Source organism: Trichechus manatus, unplaced genomic scaffold (assembly GCF_000243295.1).
Source record: "Trichechus manatus latirostris isolate Lorelei unplaced genomic scaffold, TriManLat1.0 scaffold00138, whole genome shotgun sequence".
NCBI lineage: Eukaryota > Metazoa > Chordata > Mammalia > Sirenia > Trichechidae > Trichechus > Trichechus manatus.
In genome coordinates, this window is record NW_004444074.1 from 4,010,564 (window position 1) to 4,028,753 (window position 18,190).

An 18,190-nucleotide genomic window follows, 5' to 3' on the forward strand; every position below is an offset into this window, starting at 1 on the left:
TTCCTGAATACAATCAAACACTTTGAGGGACAGAGTAGCAGGGGTAGGGGTCTGGGGACCATGCTTTCAAGGGACATCTAGGTCAACTGGCATAACAAAGTTTATTAAGAAAACGTTCTGCATCCAACTTTGGTGAGTGGCATCTGGGGTCTTATGAGCTTGCAAGTGGCCATCTAAGATGCATCATTGGTCCCAACCACCTGGAGTAAAGGAGAATGAAGAACACCAAAGACACAAGGAAAGTACTAGCCCAAGAGACAGAAAGGGCCACATAAACCAGTGACTTCATCAGCCTGAGACCAGAAGAATTAGATGGTGCCCAGCTACCACCAATGACCGCCCTGACAGGGAACACAACAGAGAGTCCCTGATGGAGCAGGAGAAAGGTGGGGTGCAGAACTGAAATTTTAGTAAGAAGACAAGACTTAATGGTCTGACTCAGACTAGAGGAACCCTGGAAAGCATGGCTCCTGGATTCTCTCTCAGCCCAGAACTAAAATAATTTCCGAGGCCAACTCTTCAGACAGGGATTAGACTGGACTGTGGGACATAAAGTGATACTCGTGAGGAGTGTGCCTCTTACCTCAAGTAGCTACAAGAGACTAAGCGGGCAGGTTCTGTCTGGAGGTGAGATGGGAAGGCAGAGAGGGCTAGGAGTTGAATGGATGTGGGGAATCGGGTGGAAAGGAGGAGTGTGCCATCACAGTATGGAGAGAGCAGTGAGGGTCACATAACAATGTATGTATAACTTTTTGTAGGGGAGACTAACTTGAAATGTAAACTTCATTTAAACTATAACAATTTAAAAAAAAAAAACTATTTTCTTTAATGGTTTGTCTTGCTAAATAGTATGTTTATGAGCTATACTGATACATGTAGTTCTAGCTCATTCATTTTCACTGCTGTATAGTATTCCATTGTATGACTATAGCAGATTATCAATATTCCTATAGACATGGACATTTAGGTTGTTTCCATTTCTTTGCTATTTCAAACAATGACTTTATAAACACTTTTGCACGTGTCTGTTTGTGTACATATATAAGAGTATCTCTATATTCCTAGGAGTGGAATTGCTGGGCATGACATTATTTCCATGTTTCTAAAACTGCTATTGTTTTCAGCAAATTTGGGATAGACATGTAAAACTGCACAAAGGCAGGAAGAATAACTTTGTACCATCTTTCTCAGTGCAAAAATGAAGGTTCACAAGAGACCAGGAAGGCTGCTTCAGAGGTTGCGGCTCACCTGCATTGAAGAACTGAGGCTGGGAGCTACTGCAATCGATGACCACAGACTTATGCTGCTCCTCCGTCATGGCCATGCACAAAGATGTCATGGTGCCTTCATGAATAAGCCCTTGAAGACTGGCCACACTCAGAAACCTGACGCACACACAAGCCCATTTCCACAAACAGTATTATGGAACAGGAGGGAAAAGCAAATTCATTCTGCACTAGGGAAGTTTTAGTAAAAATCAGGCTCTGTGTGAAAAAGGTCCTCTCTTTGGAAAAACCTGTTCTTTACCTGTTAATGTCTCTCTTTGTTTTTTCATCTGATTCTTTAACCTCAACAGGAGTATAACTCAGAGCCTACAAAAAACAAATAAAGCCTGATTGATACATATATTCTAGTTTTTCTTATGGAGCAGCTACTTGTGACTGAACATTGCCTTCCCAAATCACCACCACACCAGATGGGCACTGCACATGAGCTCTGCAGAGCTTTGTTCAACTGCTGCTCACTAGAGCTGAGACCTGGCCTTACTGCCTTGGTCTCATTTAGTCTCAGCATCCATCCACCACATATTAAAATGAAAAACTAACAGTCATTCACTCAAGCCTCTTCCATTGTCTGGATACGTCAGTGAATTTTTCATTTTTTATCCGGACATTTTTATACAATTAAAAATCACTTTAGATTTTTGTTTTCCTTCTCAAACTGTTTTAGAAATTACACCACTCCCAGATAATTTCAAAAAGTATTTTTTTTACAACAACTATAAAAAATTGTTAAAAAAAAAAAAAAAGTAATTATTTAAAAATATTTTATCCTATTAGGAAGACTTAGCCAGCATTTGCAATTTACTGTAGTAATTTAACTTTCCAGATCTGAGTAAATAAGGTGTAGTCTACTTGGCAAGCATAGTTTGAATTAATATTCAAGGGGAAAAAGGAACATTCAGAAAAAAAGGGTGATGCCACTAAACAATCCAAATTCTGCCAAAGTGATTCTTGATTAAGGAAATACTTACAGCGTGTAGCAGAAAGGTAAGTTTCTCCTGAAAGAGAAGAACAACCCTTTGGATTGGGCATACAACATCCTCAAACCAGCTGCTCAGGTAGGATTTTATGTGGTTCTCCAGGCCCCCTTCCTAGATCAGAACAGAATATATTTGCTTTAACATAAGCTTTCACCTTAGCTGATTTAACATTTTCTTTACGACACCCTTGACAGTGCAAAGAACCAGGGTAGACATCTTTTCTGAAGCTACCACCATCAGCTCAAAAAAAAGAATTGTGAGATTATAGCATTCCCGGGGTTGTTAGGCAGGGTAGGGATTAATTCTGCTCTGAATTTCTTAAAAAGCATGTTAGGAAATGCATTATACAAAATGAAGACACTGAATTTAATAGAGTCCCATGCCACTTCTTCACTGGGAGAAGTTGGACATTTACACATCCATCTCCCCCAGTGTACTGTGCACTCGCTGCAGATACCGTCTCCTAATAATCCTTGTATCCTCAGAACCTGCTGCACTGTCTAAAACATCCACAGTAGAAGCTTGTTACGTGTTCGAATGACTGGAGGATGTAGACAGTTCACTCAGACTCAAAATGCGAATGGTGAAGATACAAGTTAACTCAACCACACATTCCAGCCCACTCCAGTTGTCAGACACACTGCCCATGAGCATATCACATGTGCTTTCTTGGCTATGCTGCTCTCTGGGGACTCGTGTCAGATAGGAATGACACCAATCTGGGAGAGCAGCTCCCTCACATTCCTAGCTCATTCCTACACTATCTTTCCCTCTCCTCCTGCAGTATCTTTCAAGAACGTGACAAATAAAAGGAACTATTACTACATGTAACAGGCAATAAACTTACAAGAGTCATGACTTTAACAACTGCCACAAGCTGAAAGCAGTTTTTAAAGGTTTGGATAAATTAATCAATATGGATATATCTAATTCATAAATGATCAATTAATGAAAAATGGAATGTTTCTAAAAATCTTTGATGTGGAGTTTAAGGACAACCCTATCATTGCATAGCATGTCTCTGATGCCAGAATTTGCATGGACTGTTAGTTCTGCCCAGAATCACCAGCTTAGGAATCAGGAGAAGAGCATCCTCTTCCTCACCTGGCATGCTACCACGTGCCATCAAATTTAATGCATTGAAGTTTTCATGTATATAAAACATCACAAGCAGTCTTGTGAAACTGTCAGCACTTATAGGGCTATGTTCCCTGCTTCCCGAACAGGCATCATTCTACTTGCTCACAAAGTAGCATTTTTAGAATTAAAGTGTCCTTGTGTCCCACCTATGATTTGACAGTATAGCAGTCACAGCATGTCAATCAACTCAGTCTTAAACTATTACATCAGTTATCTTACCTCACAGTTCATGTTATTTTTCAGCCCTTGAATGTACTTGTCCAATTCAAGCCTGAAAGTACATTCTTAAGGAAGCAATAAAGGATGAATCAAGACAGTGTTTTATCTCCTAATATGAAATATAAAATCTCTCAAATAACACAAGCTGTAAATTAAAACAAGCCAAGACGAAGCGGCTGTATGAAAATATGAAATTCAGGTAAATACATAAGGGAGTAGAGAAGTTTCTTGGAGGTTGGTAGTAATATTCCTCCATGTGCCTCTCAGATTTTCCTTCCTGATATCCTCAAAGACCAGTGAAAGGATATAGCTCAAGTCCTTTTTCAGACCCTCCTAAAAAACAGACCACATATTCTGAAGGTTTATATTCAGAGTCCACTGTTGCTGCTTCAGGAAGCAGTTTTTCTTGCTGGAAAAGGCAGTAGTAACAACCAACTCGGCAACCTGGAGAACTAGAAAAGAAAGAAAAAGGTAAAATGTATTGTTTTGGTGACTCACGTATCTAATTTTGTGGACCACTCCAACTCCTGGTCATCTTGGTCTGACAACACTGTTAGACTTTCTAAGTCAGAGATTCTCAGACTTCTCCTTTCACTTACTTGTAACAGCAGAGGAGAATGAATGTATACCCTAGTGGGCTTTAGCCAAAGCAGCCCCTCACGTACGTGAAATTTCTTCTAATTCTCTTGGCAGATGTACTATGTTTATCTTGTGGTTTTATTCTTGGGCCATGGATTCTACTCCTGGGGGACCTGTATGCCAACTTCATGGTCTGAACTGAAGTACAACCAAGGGGTAAAATGGAAAGATAGCTAGAATTGGACAGAGGACACTTATGTCCATGCCCAAACTCCACTGATGTGACCAGACCTATGACTTTGGGCATCCCCCTTAACTTCTCTGAGTTTATTCCTCACTTGCTCTATCTCAAGCTTTCTAGAGAAAACTACATTAGATAAAATTTCGTGAGAGCACTTTATAACCTCCAAAGTATACAACTCCAGTTACTTTATTTAGTTTTGGTAATTAATACTTTTCTCTGAAGTATAAACTAAATAACGTAAACTTAGGAGGCAGAGTCTCTGCCATTCAATTCATTCCATTCTGCAAAGGTTTATGCGTGACTCCCAGTGCTCAGGCTGCCACAGAATAAGGATAAATTCTGCAGGTCTAGTAGAAGCTGGTCTTTTAGAGTTTCTCACCACTTCTCAAATTTAGCTCAAAAATAAAAACTCAGGACAGCACATTTTATACTTACCTCAGCTCCACAGATGTAACATTACCCAGTCCTTCAAAGACTGCTCCCTTAGAAAGACGCTTAGCAATGAAACTGCGCAGCTGTGGCTCCACTTCAGATGGCAGATTAGCATCCACCAAGGAGAGGCTTGTCAAATGAAAGACACACATTGCTTACCAGTGGGTTACTGCTTTCATACTCCTTAAGTCAAACATGTATACTTAAAGCCAGGATGTCTTTTAAGGACTTGAGAAAGCTATGTCTCTCACCCCTGTTGGTGAAGCTTCTAGGAATGTAGGTCACCAAGTATAATCCACTTCAACAAACAATTTAAAATATTCCTCTGTTCCCAGCTCATTCTCTTTAGTACTCTGACTCCACTCAGGCCCCCAATCCACTGACCCTACCTCTTTTTCATAGTCTCTCAAGCTTCTCATCTCACTTCCTTTCTCTTTATGCAGCTTAAATTCCATTGTCAGTCACTATAATCACACCCTTGCATACATTCTCATTCAATTCCTTTGTTGTTTTCACCTCACTGTACTTGATTAGCAAGATGCCAACCCTATTTAATCCAGCTTTCTATCTACTCTGTATCTGCACCTATGCAAGTTGCATGTGGTTGGACGAAAACACATATCCAGGGTCTCTAGTTTCACTTTAAATTAATGATCGCTAACCTTGAGCAGGAGCCCTGGTGGCGCAGTGGTTAAGAGCTCGGCTGCTAACTAAAACGTCAGCAGTTCGAATCCACCAGCCACTCCTTGGAAACTCTATGGGGCATTTCTACCCTGTCCTATAGGGTCACTATGAGTCGGAATCAACTTGATGGCAATGGGTTTGGTTTTTTTGCTTTAACCTTGATCAAGCCCTTACTGGTGCCCAGCTTTCACCACATTTTCTGGTCCATTTGCTCATCTACTCTCCTAGATCACTATCTCATGCCATCTCCTCTTTCATCAACCCTCCAACTACCTATTACCTATGAATGAACAACACACCAGATTAGCTTTCGTTTATGCACTAAAAATCAACATTTCAATTTGATCTAGATTAGAAAATAAACAGAGACTATAACTTGAATATACAGGAAGAAAAGGTCTTCTATCACCAAACTTCACAATAGAGAATATGAACCCAATACTTTTCAAGGTGTTTTGTTTGTTTTAATTTTTATTATGGAAATTTTCAAACATATACAAAAGTAGAGAAGAAGAGTATAATGAGCCCACATATACCCATCACCCAGATTCAACAACTATCAACTCATGGCCAATATTGTTTCCTCTGTACTCCATGGTGTCCCCTTCCGCTTACCCCCCATTCTCAAATTATTTTGAAGCATGTCCCAGGAATCATATCATTTCACCCATAAATTTTTCATTATGTAGCTCTCAAAGATGAGGACTTTAAAATATAAATAACCACAATACTACCATAATAAAAAAACTAAACCCGTTGCCACTGAATTGATTCTGACTCATAGTGACCCTCTAGGACAGAGTAGAACTGCCCCATAACATTTCCAAGGAGTGGCTGGTGCATTTGGACTGCCGACCTTTTGGTTGGTAGCTGAGCTCTTAACCACTGTGCCACCAGGACTCCGCAATACTATCATAGCACCTGAAAAATTCTTTAAACCATCCATTATCCAGACAGTGAACACAATATTTTTGTATAATACCTTACCTTGCATCAAGTGTTAACGTTCATTTATTCATTATTCATTTAATAAAAACGCCTACCCTGTGCCAGGCACCACTCAAGGTACTAGGTAAGAAGATACAATAAGCAAAGGAGACAACAATCCCTGCTGTCTTGGAGTTCATATCCTATTGTGTGGCAGGGTTGCTACAAAATACTACTGAGAGGGGTAAAAATAAAAAAGCATAGTAAATTTATTTAGAGCAATATGACATTGAAAAGTTTACTGGAGTTCCAAGCAAGAAACTCAGAATAATTGGCTAATTACCAGGGGCGCTATCAGTATTTGGATCTGCCCCAGCCTTGAATGAATGAGTCAATGAGGCAATCAGGAAGAGGTTCCTTTGAGACAGGTGGGCTTGATAGTGTGATTCAAGGAAAGCTCAGTGGAAATAGGGTACCCACCGACATCTACAAGCCAGAGGTGCAGGAAAGATAAAAATATATAGATGGGTTATGGTCAAGCTGGTTTTACCTGAAATCATCACCGGAGGGAGTTTCTGCATTTGTGCCACTTCCATCATCACTGTCCCCTCGCTGCTGTGCCAATCTGTAGGCCACAAGAGCAATACTGCTTTCAACGAAGAGCTTCAACTCATGGGGAGTATGGGTTGGGTGTGGGGGAGGCAGGCAAGAGTCAAAGTCAACTAGAAATGCGGCAAGGTCTAAGTGCATGGGTCCTCCATTGCCTATCCTTAGGGAAGAGAAAACGAACCCAGAAAGTGCTGACAAGAGCCCCCTTCTCTCTCCAGGCCCACCTACGGGGCGGAGGAAAAGCTAAATACCCGGAAAGCACAAGGAAACTTCCTCTTAAAAAAAAAACAAAAACAAAAAACCCAGGCTTTGAGGGCAAAGAGGGTCCCAGGAAAGTCAGCCAGCCCGAGAGGATGGAAAAGAGGCGGCCAAGTCAGAGGACACCACTAGCTGGGGGTGGAGGTGTGGAAGTTGTGGCACAAATTCGAGAAAGTGAGGAGATGATGACAGGAAAGACAGGGAACGGGAACTGACATTATTGAACGTGCCAGGCACTCCGCTAAACAAAGGACAGGGGCGAAAAGATGGGGCTGAGAAGACAGGTGCAGATGGAGCGCACAGGCTTGGGAGGGCCAGGCATAAGGTCCCGGATGGGGGCTGGGAAGAACGGTGGAAGACGAAGAGGGCCCTTGGGGCCAGAGACCTTGGCTGGGAGAGGAGGAGATGGCGTTTGGGAGCGGCCTAGCCCCTGGCCCGGGGTCGGGTGCAAGGCCCGGTGGCGGAGCCGGGGCGGGGCCGGGGCGGGGCCGCTGGGCGGCCAGGGCGACCGGGAGGGCGCCTCCACCTGCTTCCGCGATAGCTGTAGAGACAGTAGTGGCTGCTAGGCGGTAGCTCGAGTCTCCGCTCCTCCGCGGAGCCACCCTCCTCGCTGCTCTCTAGCTCCTTTTCATCCCCATCCAGCGATTCCTGCAAGGAGGGGAGCATCGCGGCCGCCTCGAGCGGCCTTGTGTCACAACCAAACCACTCCCCCGCTGCCGTACAGTCCTTGGTGGCTGGGTTCCTCCGGCTCCTGGCCCTCGCACATCTGCGTTCCGCTGATTTCCCCCTGTTCTCAGACAAAGAAACTGGCATGGGTTTTTCTCCTCACAGGGACTAGCAGGCTTTTGTTGTTGTTGTTGAGAATATACACAGCAGAAAATACACCAACTCAACTGTTTCTACATGTACAACTCAGTGACATGCATTGATTACATTCTTCCAGTTGTGCGACCATTCTCACCTTCCTTTTCTGAGTTGTTCCTCCTCCATTAACATAAACTCACTGCCCTCCAAGGTTCTTATCTAATCTTTTGAGTTGTGTTGTCACTTTGTTCCCCATATAGATAGTTCTTAAAAGAGCATAATGCTCAAGGCAGACATCTTTTTACTAGATTTTCATTGTTTGATTTTAAGAAGACTTCAGGGGATATTTTTGGTTTCGGTTTTAAAGATTATCTCAGGGTAATAGTTTCAGGGATTAATCCAGTCCTCTAGCTCCAGAAAGTCCGGAGTCCAGGTAGCAGGCTGATTTGAGTTCCCGTTAACTGAAAAAATTTTGCCATTTCTCTTTTAACTCATTTTTCTCCTCTAAAGGTTAAGATGTCTAGGAGATTTAGTATGTGACAAAGGTGATATAATAAGCTACCCATTGCCGTTGAGTAGATTCAAGTCATAGCGACCAGAGTAAACTGCACAACAGACTTTCTAGGAGCGGCTGGTAGACTTGAACTGCTAACCTTTTGATTAGCTGCCTGAGCTTTTAACCACTGTGCCACCAGGGCTCCGCAATTGGCCAACTACGTGGAAAACAATAAAACTGTTTCCTACTTCACTGCTTACACGCACGCACGCAGGCAGGCACGCACGCGCACGCGCTTTGATCAAACATCTAAGAATTTTTTAAAAATATTTTATTGTGTTTTTGGTGAAAGTTTACACAGGAAATTGGGTTCTCATTTAACAATTTCCATACATATCTTTCAGTGACATTGGTTACGTTCTTCACAATGTATCAGCATTCTCGTTATTTTCATTTTGGTTGTTGTTTCCATTAATTTAGCTTCCTGTCCCTCCTAGCTTTTTCACCTTTGGTCTAGGGCAAATGTTAACAGTTTGGTTTCACCTAGATGATTATTTTGAGGAGCACAGTACCCATGGGTGATATTATTTATTTTATGGGCCAATCTGTCGTTTGGCTGAAAGGTGACTTCTGGGAGTGGTTTGAATTCCAAGTTTAAAGAGTATCTCAGGGCAATAGTCTCAGGGGCTCATCTGGTCTCTACCGGTCCAGTAAGCCTGGCCTCTTTTTTTTTTTTTTTAGGAATTTGAGTTTTGTTCTACATTTTTCTCCTGTTCTATCCAGGACCATCTATTGGGTCCCTGGTCGGAGTATTCGGGAGTGGTAGCTGGGCACCATCTAGTTCTTCTGGTTTCAAGGCAGGTGATGTTATTGTTGATATACACTATTGGTTCTGTAGACTAGTTTAAGAATTTAAATGAAGCAAAAACAAAAACAACAAACAAGGTGAAAATATAGGAGAATTATAAACTTTCTAGAAGTGAAGAAGGGCTTTTTAAACATCAAACACATAGAAGCCCTATAGGAAGAAAAAAAGATAATCTGACTATAAAAACTAAACACTTCTGTGTGGCACAAAGTAAAAACACAATGACAAACCTGGAAAAAATATATTCAATACATATAATAGATGAAGGGCTATCATTAATTGATTAAAAAAATAGAAAATGGGCAGTTCACGGAAGTCATAAAAAAGAAAGATATATAAATAAAATGCTCAACAGCAAGTAAAATAAGGATATATTGTACTACATTTCACCTATTGTTGTTCTTGTTAGGTGCCTTTGAGTCCATTTTCAACTCATAGTGCCCCCTTGTGACAGAGTAGAACTGCCCCGTAGGGTTTCCAAGGAGCAGCTAGCAGATTTAAACTGTCGACCTTTTGGTTGGCGGCCGAACACTTAACCATTGCGCCACCAGGACTCCATAACTATAATATAACAAATATAAATATAACATTTATTGTGTGTCAGGGGCCTTCTAAGCACTTACAAATATTAGCTCATTTAATTCTCACAACCCTATGGAGGTAGGTTTTATTATTATCCCACCTTACAGATGAGTAAACTGAGGCCAAAGGTACGTAACTTACCCAAGGTAAAATAGCTAATAAGTGGCAGAGTGATGTTTAAATCCAAATACTCTTTAACACTATAGAATTTGGTTGAGGATGACTTATTGACATATGTTTGTTTGTAGCCATTTAATTGAACAGTTATTAATTCCAGTGTTTTGTTTTCTTATCATATTTTGAAAAATATTCTCCCCAGGTCTCAAACGTTTTCATATGCCTTTGAAAACACCTTGAATTAAGTCCTAGGGATGGGACTGTGCTGATGATGCATACTGAGGCACATAGACCTGGCTGTGGTAAAGATTTTTAGAGCCAAGCTGACTTGAACTCAAATCCCAGCTCTGCTATTGACTATGTGGTCTTGAACAGGTTACTAAGTGAACCTGCATCTCAGCTTTCTCATTTGTACAATGGGAAAAATATCACCTACCTCACACTTGTTCTAAGACTTAAATAATTTACGTTAAGTGCTTAGCATACTGTCTGCCACAAACAAATACTGAATTTGACACTATTGCCATCATCATAATTATTATTTAAATGTGCCTATGAGGATTGATGGAGCCCTGGTGGCGAAGTGGTTAAGAGATAGGCTGCTAACCAAAAGACTGGCGGTTTGAATCCACCAGCCTTTCCTTGGAAACCCTATGAGGCAGTTCTACTCTGTCCTATAGGGTCGCCATGAGTGGGAATCAACGCCAACGGGTTTGGTTTTTCGTTTTAGGGGACTACCATCTCCTTCACTAACTCCCACTGATCCTTCAGGAAACTTTTCTTGACACCCCAGCGCCCGCCCGAGACCGTGTTTCCTCTGATGTCCGGGAGAATCTCGTATTCTCCCCCATCACCGCCCTGACTACATTGCATTCTAATTGTTTACTAGTCTGTGAGTTTCAAGACACTTCTTTGTGCAAGTAGCAGTCACTTAACACTTACTGCAGAAGTTCCGGGCAACAGAAACAAAACGAAATTAAAAATTGGGTACTGTCTGAATTATCCTTTATTCGTAGCCTGAGCTTAATTAAGCAGGTAACCTTAAAACAATTTTTTGTTCTGTTTTGTTTTCTATTCACTTTCGTCTCGTCGAACCCAGAGCACTCGCTCCTTTTCAACTGAATCCCAGACGCATCGCAGGCGGAGAGACCAACTTAAGCGGGCAAGATGGCGACTGCCTCTTGGCGGCCGCAAGTCTCCACCCACTCAGGGCGGAGGCCCGTGTCACGTGACGCCCCACCTGGCACCGCCTCCGCCGCAGTGCATAATGGGAAGCGGAGCGGCTAACGAGGCCGTCGGCCATTTTGTGTCTGTTTCCTGTGGGACGCGGTGGTTGCCGTTGGGTCGGAAAAGTGAGCGATTTTCGTCTCCTTTTTCCTGCTTGTTTTTCTCCTCCCTTTTACTTTGTCAGTAGAGCGTGGTTATGGGTCGCAAGAAGAAGAAGCAGCTGAAGCCTTGGTGCTGATATCCTTTGTCGGTTTGAAGTCGAGGCCTAGTGGGGGCGCCGGTTGATGGTGATTGGGAGGCCTGGGTTTTGGCCTATGGCGGGGAGTGTCTGTGACCTGGGCGTCGAGCCGGGTGGTTGGGTTGCTGAGATCGAATTTGGGGAGGCCTCTGAAAATGGGGTTCCTAGGGTGAGAGGTACTAGCAGTTGTGGGTCGTGGCGACTCCGTGACTCAGGATTTGGCTTTGAGGTGAGCGTTGGCCCACTGGGAGGCGGCCTGGACCTCTACCAAAGAAAGCGTTACCTAAGCACTGTTCTGCCCCTATTCCGTTGTTTTGGTGACGATTCAACAAAGCGACGTTTTTTTTGAGTAAAATACGCTGATTGATTCCATGAAGGATTGGGGAAAAGCTTATGGAGTCTCTGTCACCCATTTTCTTCGTTTTTTGTAGAATTGGTGTCTTAGTAAAGGTTTAAGTTAACCAATTCTGATTTCCAGGAGCCTCCCCCCCGCTTTTTGCGGGGGTTGGGGAGAGCCAGCTTCCGTGTCTAATCCAGAGGCGCCTTAGCATTTCTCCTAAAAGGTGGAGTTTCGTGTATCTATTATCCAGCGTTGTAGGACTTAAAAAAAGAAAAGGCCTATTTTGTTGGAAAGGAAAATCTTAATAAAATGTATCATCATTTTAATACTTTCTCCGGAAGTGGTAGTGTACTTTTTTTACGTTAAAGTTGATTTTACTCTCGTATTTAAAAACGGTTTGTTTAAAAACGGTTACGAATTTTGTAAAACCTAAGGAGTAGTGAGGTAAGAATCTCTTGAGTTTAAATGCATGCCTTGGCAACATAAATTCATACGGAGTTGGAAACGGAATTGTGTGTCATTTTTAGCCCCTGTGAACTTGTTAGATCTAAATACGACTACATTCCTAATATTTCGATTATTTTTATTTTCTATATATCTACTGGATTAATTCTGTTTTGAAATAAACTTGAGGATTTCTGAACATTGAACCTTTCCACAGTGTGTGTGTAAATATTCAGATGCTGAACGAAAGAAAAGTTAATTTTAGGTAACATCTCTGTTAAACACACAATAATTTGGCAAAAATAGATTGCTGATTACTGAGATGTATTTATTTGGGGGTGCTGATGAGACCATGGCCCCCCGAGAAATTGAAAATACTGAGATCATATGGCAAATGTTAAGTTTTTGTATAGTAAGTATCAAAAGCGGGGCTTCTATAAAGTGCCTTTTTGGTTTTAGCCCTTAGCTCATAGTTTAATGTTACCTCTATTCGCTCACTTGACGGATTGTTTTTATTATAGGCAATGTGATTATGCTATTTTTGTACCTTAACGGTATTGATCAGGTATTGTAATAGAGATTTTGATGACGAGAAGATCCTTATACAGCACCAAAAAGCAAAGCATTTTAAATGCCATATATGTCACAAGAAGTTGTACACAGGACCTGGCTTAGCTATTCATTGCATGCAGGTAAGAGTTTTTCTTTTGTATTAAAATTTTTGCCGCCTTGTAATTTGGCAGCAACATGAAAGAATAATCTTGAATTTCTCTTTGACCACTGTAATTTTTGTTCATTGCAAAAGATTAGATGAGCTGGCCAGTCAGCTTAGAAAAAAGTTCAGTAGCCATGAAGAAGGTAAACAATTGACTTTTTTTTTTATGCTTAAGTAGAGTATATATTGGTATTTATTTTTAAAGTAATGATAATATATCTTGTGCTAGGTTAGATTGGTGAGAATTACGTTGAGATCAAAGACTACCTCCTAAGTACTTGGGACAGAGAATAAAGATCAGTGATTTAAATTTTGTGGGTCATCTGGCCAGTTCTCATCCCATAAGAGTTAATAACATAATTAGCTGCTATTACTCCCTGCCATTGAAGGGTTTCTTTGGTATAATTTCTAGCCTGGAGCTAGGCTTATTTCAACAATTTATTCTTTTGAAATGGCTGTGTTGTATTTTATTTAATAACTTCTAGGTTTCTTGAATCTTTTCCCTACTAGGTAGGGAGAGCGTTGTAATTTATGTTTATAAAGACTCTAATGAGTACGTTTGGATCTCGTTCAACATTATTCTAGTTTTGCTAATCCCAGAGCTGCCAGAATTTTTGCTAAATTGGACCCTGGAGAGGTGTGAGATAAGTCAGTCTTTACACATTAGAAACTACTGTTGGTGAGAGGCAAGGAAGTAAATTAAAACAAGCGATTGCTTCCCCAGTTTAAAAATAAGCTTGTATATTCCTTTCACTACAGTTATTTTACTGTAATAGCAATTTAATACCCGTTCAGAAATATTTGAGAGCCTATTACATGCTAGATCCACAGTGTCTGCTGTGGCAGCCACTAGTCACATTGGCTATTAAAAATAAAATTAATCATCAGATGAAAAATTTAAAAGTTCACTTCCTCTGACATGTTAGACATATTTCAAGTGCTTAGTAGCCACGTGTGGCTAGGGGCTGCTATTAGGTAACACAGATACCCGTTCATCGCAGAATGTTCTATAGGACAGCACTCTGCTGCTGTGCTAGACATTGTTTTAGGCACTGGACATACAACAGGGAATAAAGTCTGCAATTATGGAGCTTAGATTTATACTGTGGAGGAAAATAACTTGTAAATGTTTAGCTTGTCCTGTACTGATAAATGATAAAGAGAAAACTAGAATTAGGTAAGGGGGATAAGGAAGATCTCCATGAAAAACTAAGATTTGAGCAGAGATCTGAAGGAAGTGAGTGGGAGCTTCTAAGGAACAGCAAATGAAAGCCCTTCCAGTAAGGAGCATTCTCTTATATTGCAGGAAAAGGAATGAGCCGCAGTGTATTACAACTTTATATAGGAGGGCTTGCAGGCCATTGTAGGCCACTTTCTTTAATTTGGAATGAAATGGAGGGTGTGAACAGAGATGTAACACGCTGCAGAGCTAAGAATAGACTACAAGGTGCAGTCAGATCAGGTAGGAGATTTGGCAAGAGGTAATGGTGGCCAAGACCAGAATTTGCTGGTTGATTAGATGTGCAGTATGAGAGTGAGTGAGGTGTTAAGCATGACTCCAAGGTTTTTGGCCTGAGCGTTGTGGAAAATGAGTTACCATATACCTAAATGTGAAAAGGTGCAGGAAGAATAGGCTTAGGAATAAGGATATCGGGATGGTTTATGTTAATTTTGAGTGTGCATATGTTAGTTTTGAGAAGATCTATTGGATGTCAAGGTGGAGATGTCAAGCAGAGAAGTTCGAACTGGAGATAGACATTTGGGAGGATACAGTATAAGAATGGCTATTTTTAAACCATAATACTGTATATCCTTATCTGGAGAGTATAGATAGAAAAGACGTGCTAGGATTCAGCCCTGGGCGCACTCAGCATTTAGCTGTCAGAAGATTAAAGGGAACCATCATTCAGGGAGACTGAAGGTAGAAAAACCAAGAGAGTAGTGCCCTTGAAGCCAGATGAGGTTGTGTTTCAAGGAGAGCGTTATTTAACTGAGTCAATTGCTGATGGTAGGTCAAGTAAGACTTAAGAGTGGATTCATCAAAGTGAAGGTTATTGATCACTTGCCAGGAGTGATTTCCTTAGGGTGATGAGGGTGAAAGTCTGATTGGAGTGCTTTCAGGAGAAAAAGAGGAAGTGGGTAAACTTCCCAAGGAGTTGTGCTCAGGGCTTCATATTGGTCCGTTTTGAAGCCCTGCTGAGAATTTGCATTTCTAACAAGTTCCCAGGCAAGCTAATGCTGCTGATTAGGGACCAATTCTGAGAACCACTAGTAGAGGAGTGGTTCTCAAAATTTGGTATACATAAAAATGACTTGGGATCTTGTTAAAATGTAGATTCTGATTCAGTGTGTCTGTGGTGGAAATGTACATTCTTAGGAGTTCGAACTGGAACGAACAGATTTGAAGCTCTGGTTGTGCTATAGAGAAGAGCAGAGAAATGGAGTAGAAGCTGGAAGGAGATTAGTTGAGAGACTATTAGTAGTATCTTTAATTGACTAAGTACTTCTATTTTTGTTTTCTTATTTCCACAGCAATCTGTAAGATAGGTGTAGCAGTTATAACAGACACATCCTCCAGTTTTATAGATGATAAGCTTTAGGGCGTTAGAAAGATATGGTCCACAGAAGATTCTTGTAAATGCTTGCCCCCGTTATCTTTTGTGTGTATGAGGAAAATATACACACCAAAACATTCACCAATTCAAAAGTTTCTACGTGTAGAGTTCAGTGACACTGATTACATTCAAGTTCTCCCTATCTTTTTAAAGCAAGATTTTTAAGAAATCTGTCGAATTTTGGCTGTGCTATAATGTTGGTGGAGGATTTTTGATAAGTCACATTTTTTCTCCTCTTCCCAGCACTTAATATATTTATCCCTGCCCTTACCATTCAAAAATGTAGTGGAGACTAGTGTATATGTGAGTGTTATTGTATTTCTTTGAGGAATATGCAGGACGAGTTATTTCATCTTCATTTATCAAGAATAGCAACATACTCCAAAACAAACTTAGGAAGCAGGGTGTGATAAGTCACTTGTTAAGTAGCTTTACCCATGAATCTTCTAATCACAATGAAAGGAACAGCTTTTCAAGATTAATCAGAAGTTAAGATAATTTCTGAATTTTATTTGCATGCCAATTTTTTAAAAATCTATGGTTAAATGAGATAAGATCTCCAAGAAAACCTTTTTGTTCTTACGTGAAAGTGGCTTGGGAGGAAAGGAAAATTGAGTAGTTGTTTGTTTGTTCAAGTCATTAGCCTAAGCTTCTGTTGTTATGGGCCGTCTAATCAGTTCCAACTCACAGCAACCCTATAGGACAGTAGAACTGCCCCATAGGGTTTCCAGGGAGCAGCTGGTGGATTTTAACTGCCGACCTTTTGGTTAGCAGCTGAGCACTTAACCACTATGCCACCAGGGCCTAAGCTAGTGGTTCTCAAATTTGAATCTGCATCAGAATCCCCTGGAAAAACCAAACTCGTTGCCTTTGAGTCCATTCTGACTCATGGTGATCCTAAAGGATGGATTAGAATTGCCCCATAGGGTTTCCAACGCTGTAAATCTTAAAGGAAGCGGACTGCCACATTTTTCTCCCGTGGAACGGTTGGTGGGTTTGAACTGCCAACCTTTTGGTTAGCACAAAGGTCAGCAGCCAAGTTCTTTAACAGCAGATTGCCGGCCCCAGCCTGGAGTTTCTGCATTTCTAACAAGTTTCTAGGTGATGCTAATAGTCTGGACATAATATGTCCGCTTACCTAAGTAAAGGGCTTTTGCTGAAGACTATAAAGGTTTTGCTATATTGGCATATTGTTACCAATTGTTGTTTGTTGCTAGTTGCCCTGAGTTGATTCAGTCTCCTGGCAACCACAAATGTGTCATACAGAGTAGAATTGCACTATAGGGTGTTAATGGAAGCAGATCACCAGGCCTATCATCTGTGGTACCACTGTGTGGCTTTGAGCCACCAACACCATTTGTACCATGCAGTGAAAATACATGGCCAGTGTTTCACAGTAAACATCTTAACCTCTTTCTTCTTTGTAACCTACCAAGTAAATTCAGAGAGACAGTGACAGGATCACTACTGTGGAAGTCTTTAGGTCTCAAGTAACTCATTAGTTAATGGATGATGCTAATTATAACAAAGCTTTTCTAGTTGTACTGCAGGCTTGCTTCAAGGTCTGTTCTTGGAAAGGTTACTTTATTCTAATTCTTTTTAATATAAGGTAGTATTTCATAAACTTAATTCAGAGTTGAAATCTCTCTGACTTGGATATCATTGTTAATAATTCAAATAGGCAGGGTTATATAGTAAACTTGAAGTAACACTTGTTGAGCCATTGCTGTGTATTAGGCATTCTGTCAAGTGCTTGCTTATTTATTTGTTTTCACAGATTTATTTTTTAGAGCAGTTTTAGGTTTTTAGAAAAACCGTGCAGAAAGTACAGTTTTTAATTGATGCTCCCTTCCCCCTACATGTTTCTTCTGTTAGTAACTTGCATTCTTGTGTTACACGTGTTACAGTTGATAAACCAATATTGACACGTTGCCAAGTGCTTTTTTAAATATACTATTATTCTCAAAACAACTCCAGAAGTTAAGTATTGAATAAGTGTGGTAAACTGAGGCTTAGAAGTGACTTGCTAGTGTCACATAGCTAATAAATCAAAACTGGAATTTGAATCTAGATAATCTCGCTCTAGAACCGTTCTTTTTTTTTTCCCCTAAATTGTTGTGCTTTAAGTGAAGGTTTATAATTCAGGTTAGTCTCTCATACAAAAATTTATGCGTACATTATTTTGTGACCCTAGTTGCTCTCCCTCTACTGTGACAGCACACTCTTTCTTTCCACCTTGGAATTCCTGTGTCCGTTCAGCCAGCTACTGACCCTCTCTGCCTTTCTCATCTCGCCTCTGGACAGGAGCTGCCCATTTAGTCTCATGTATCTACTTGAGCTAAGAAGCACACTCTTCACGAGTATCATTTTATGTCCCATAGTCCAGTCT

At 40.9% G+C, this 18,190-nt stretch overlaps 2 protein-coding genes across 14 annotated transcripts in view; one reads left to right on the forward strand and one right to left on the reverse strand.

The window, feature by feature from the left end:
* Positions 1 to 8,069, reverse strand: part of CUNH17orf75 (chromosome unknown C17orf75 homolog) — a 12,054-nt gene extending 3,985 nt beyond the window's left edge. The window contains exons 1-8 of the mRNA XM_004385403.3: positions 7,882 to 8,069; positions 7,039 to 7,113; positions 4,881 to 5,006; positions 3,931 to 4,074; positions 3,623 to 3,680; positions 2,255 to 2,374; positions 1,528 to 1,592; positions 1,249 to 1,385 (exon numbers count right to left, since the gene is read on the reverse strand). Coding sequence (XP_004385460.1) covers positions 1,249 to 1,385; positions 1,528 to 1,592; positions 2,255 to 2,374; positions 3,623 to 3,680; positions 3,931 to 4,074; positions 4,881 to 5,006; positions 7,039 to 7,113; positions 7,882 to 8,021 — 865 coding nt within the window. The 5' untranslated portion in view covers positions 8,022 to 8,069. The remainder of the gene's footprint in view (positions 1 to 1,248; positions 1,386 to 1,527; positions 1,593 to 2,254; positions 2,375 to 3,622; positions 3,681 to 3,930; positions 4,075 to 4,880; positions 5,007 to 7,038; positions 7,114 to 7,881) is intronic.
* A 3,405-nt stretch (positions 8,070 to 11,474) lies between these two features.
* The window catches only part of ZNF207 (zinc finger protein 207), a 24,815-nt gene continuing 18,099 nt past the window's right edge, over positions 11,475 to 18,190 (forward strand). For all 13 annotated transcript variants that reach the window (XR_002825455.1, XR_002825454.1, XR_002825456.1 and 10 more), the window contains exons 1-2: positions 11,475 to 11,686; positions 13,037 to 13,163. Coding sequence is in view for 10 of the 13 variants with exons in the window: in XM_023739653.1 (XP_023595421.1) it covers positions 11,646 to 11,686; positions 13,037 to 13,163 (168 nt within the window). In the remaining 3 variants the exon portion in view is untranslated. The remainder of the gene's footprint in view (positions 11,687 to 13,036; positions 13,164 to 18,190) is intronic.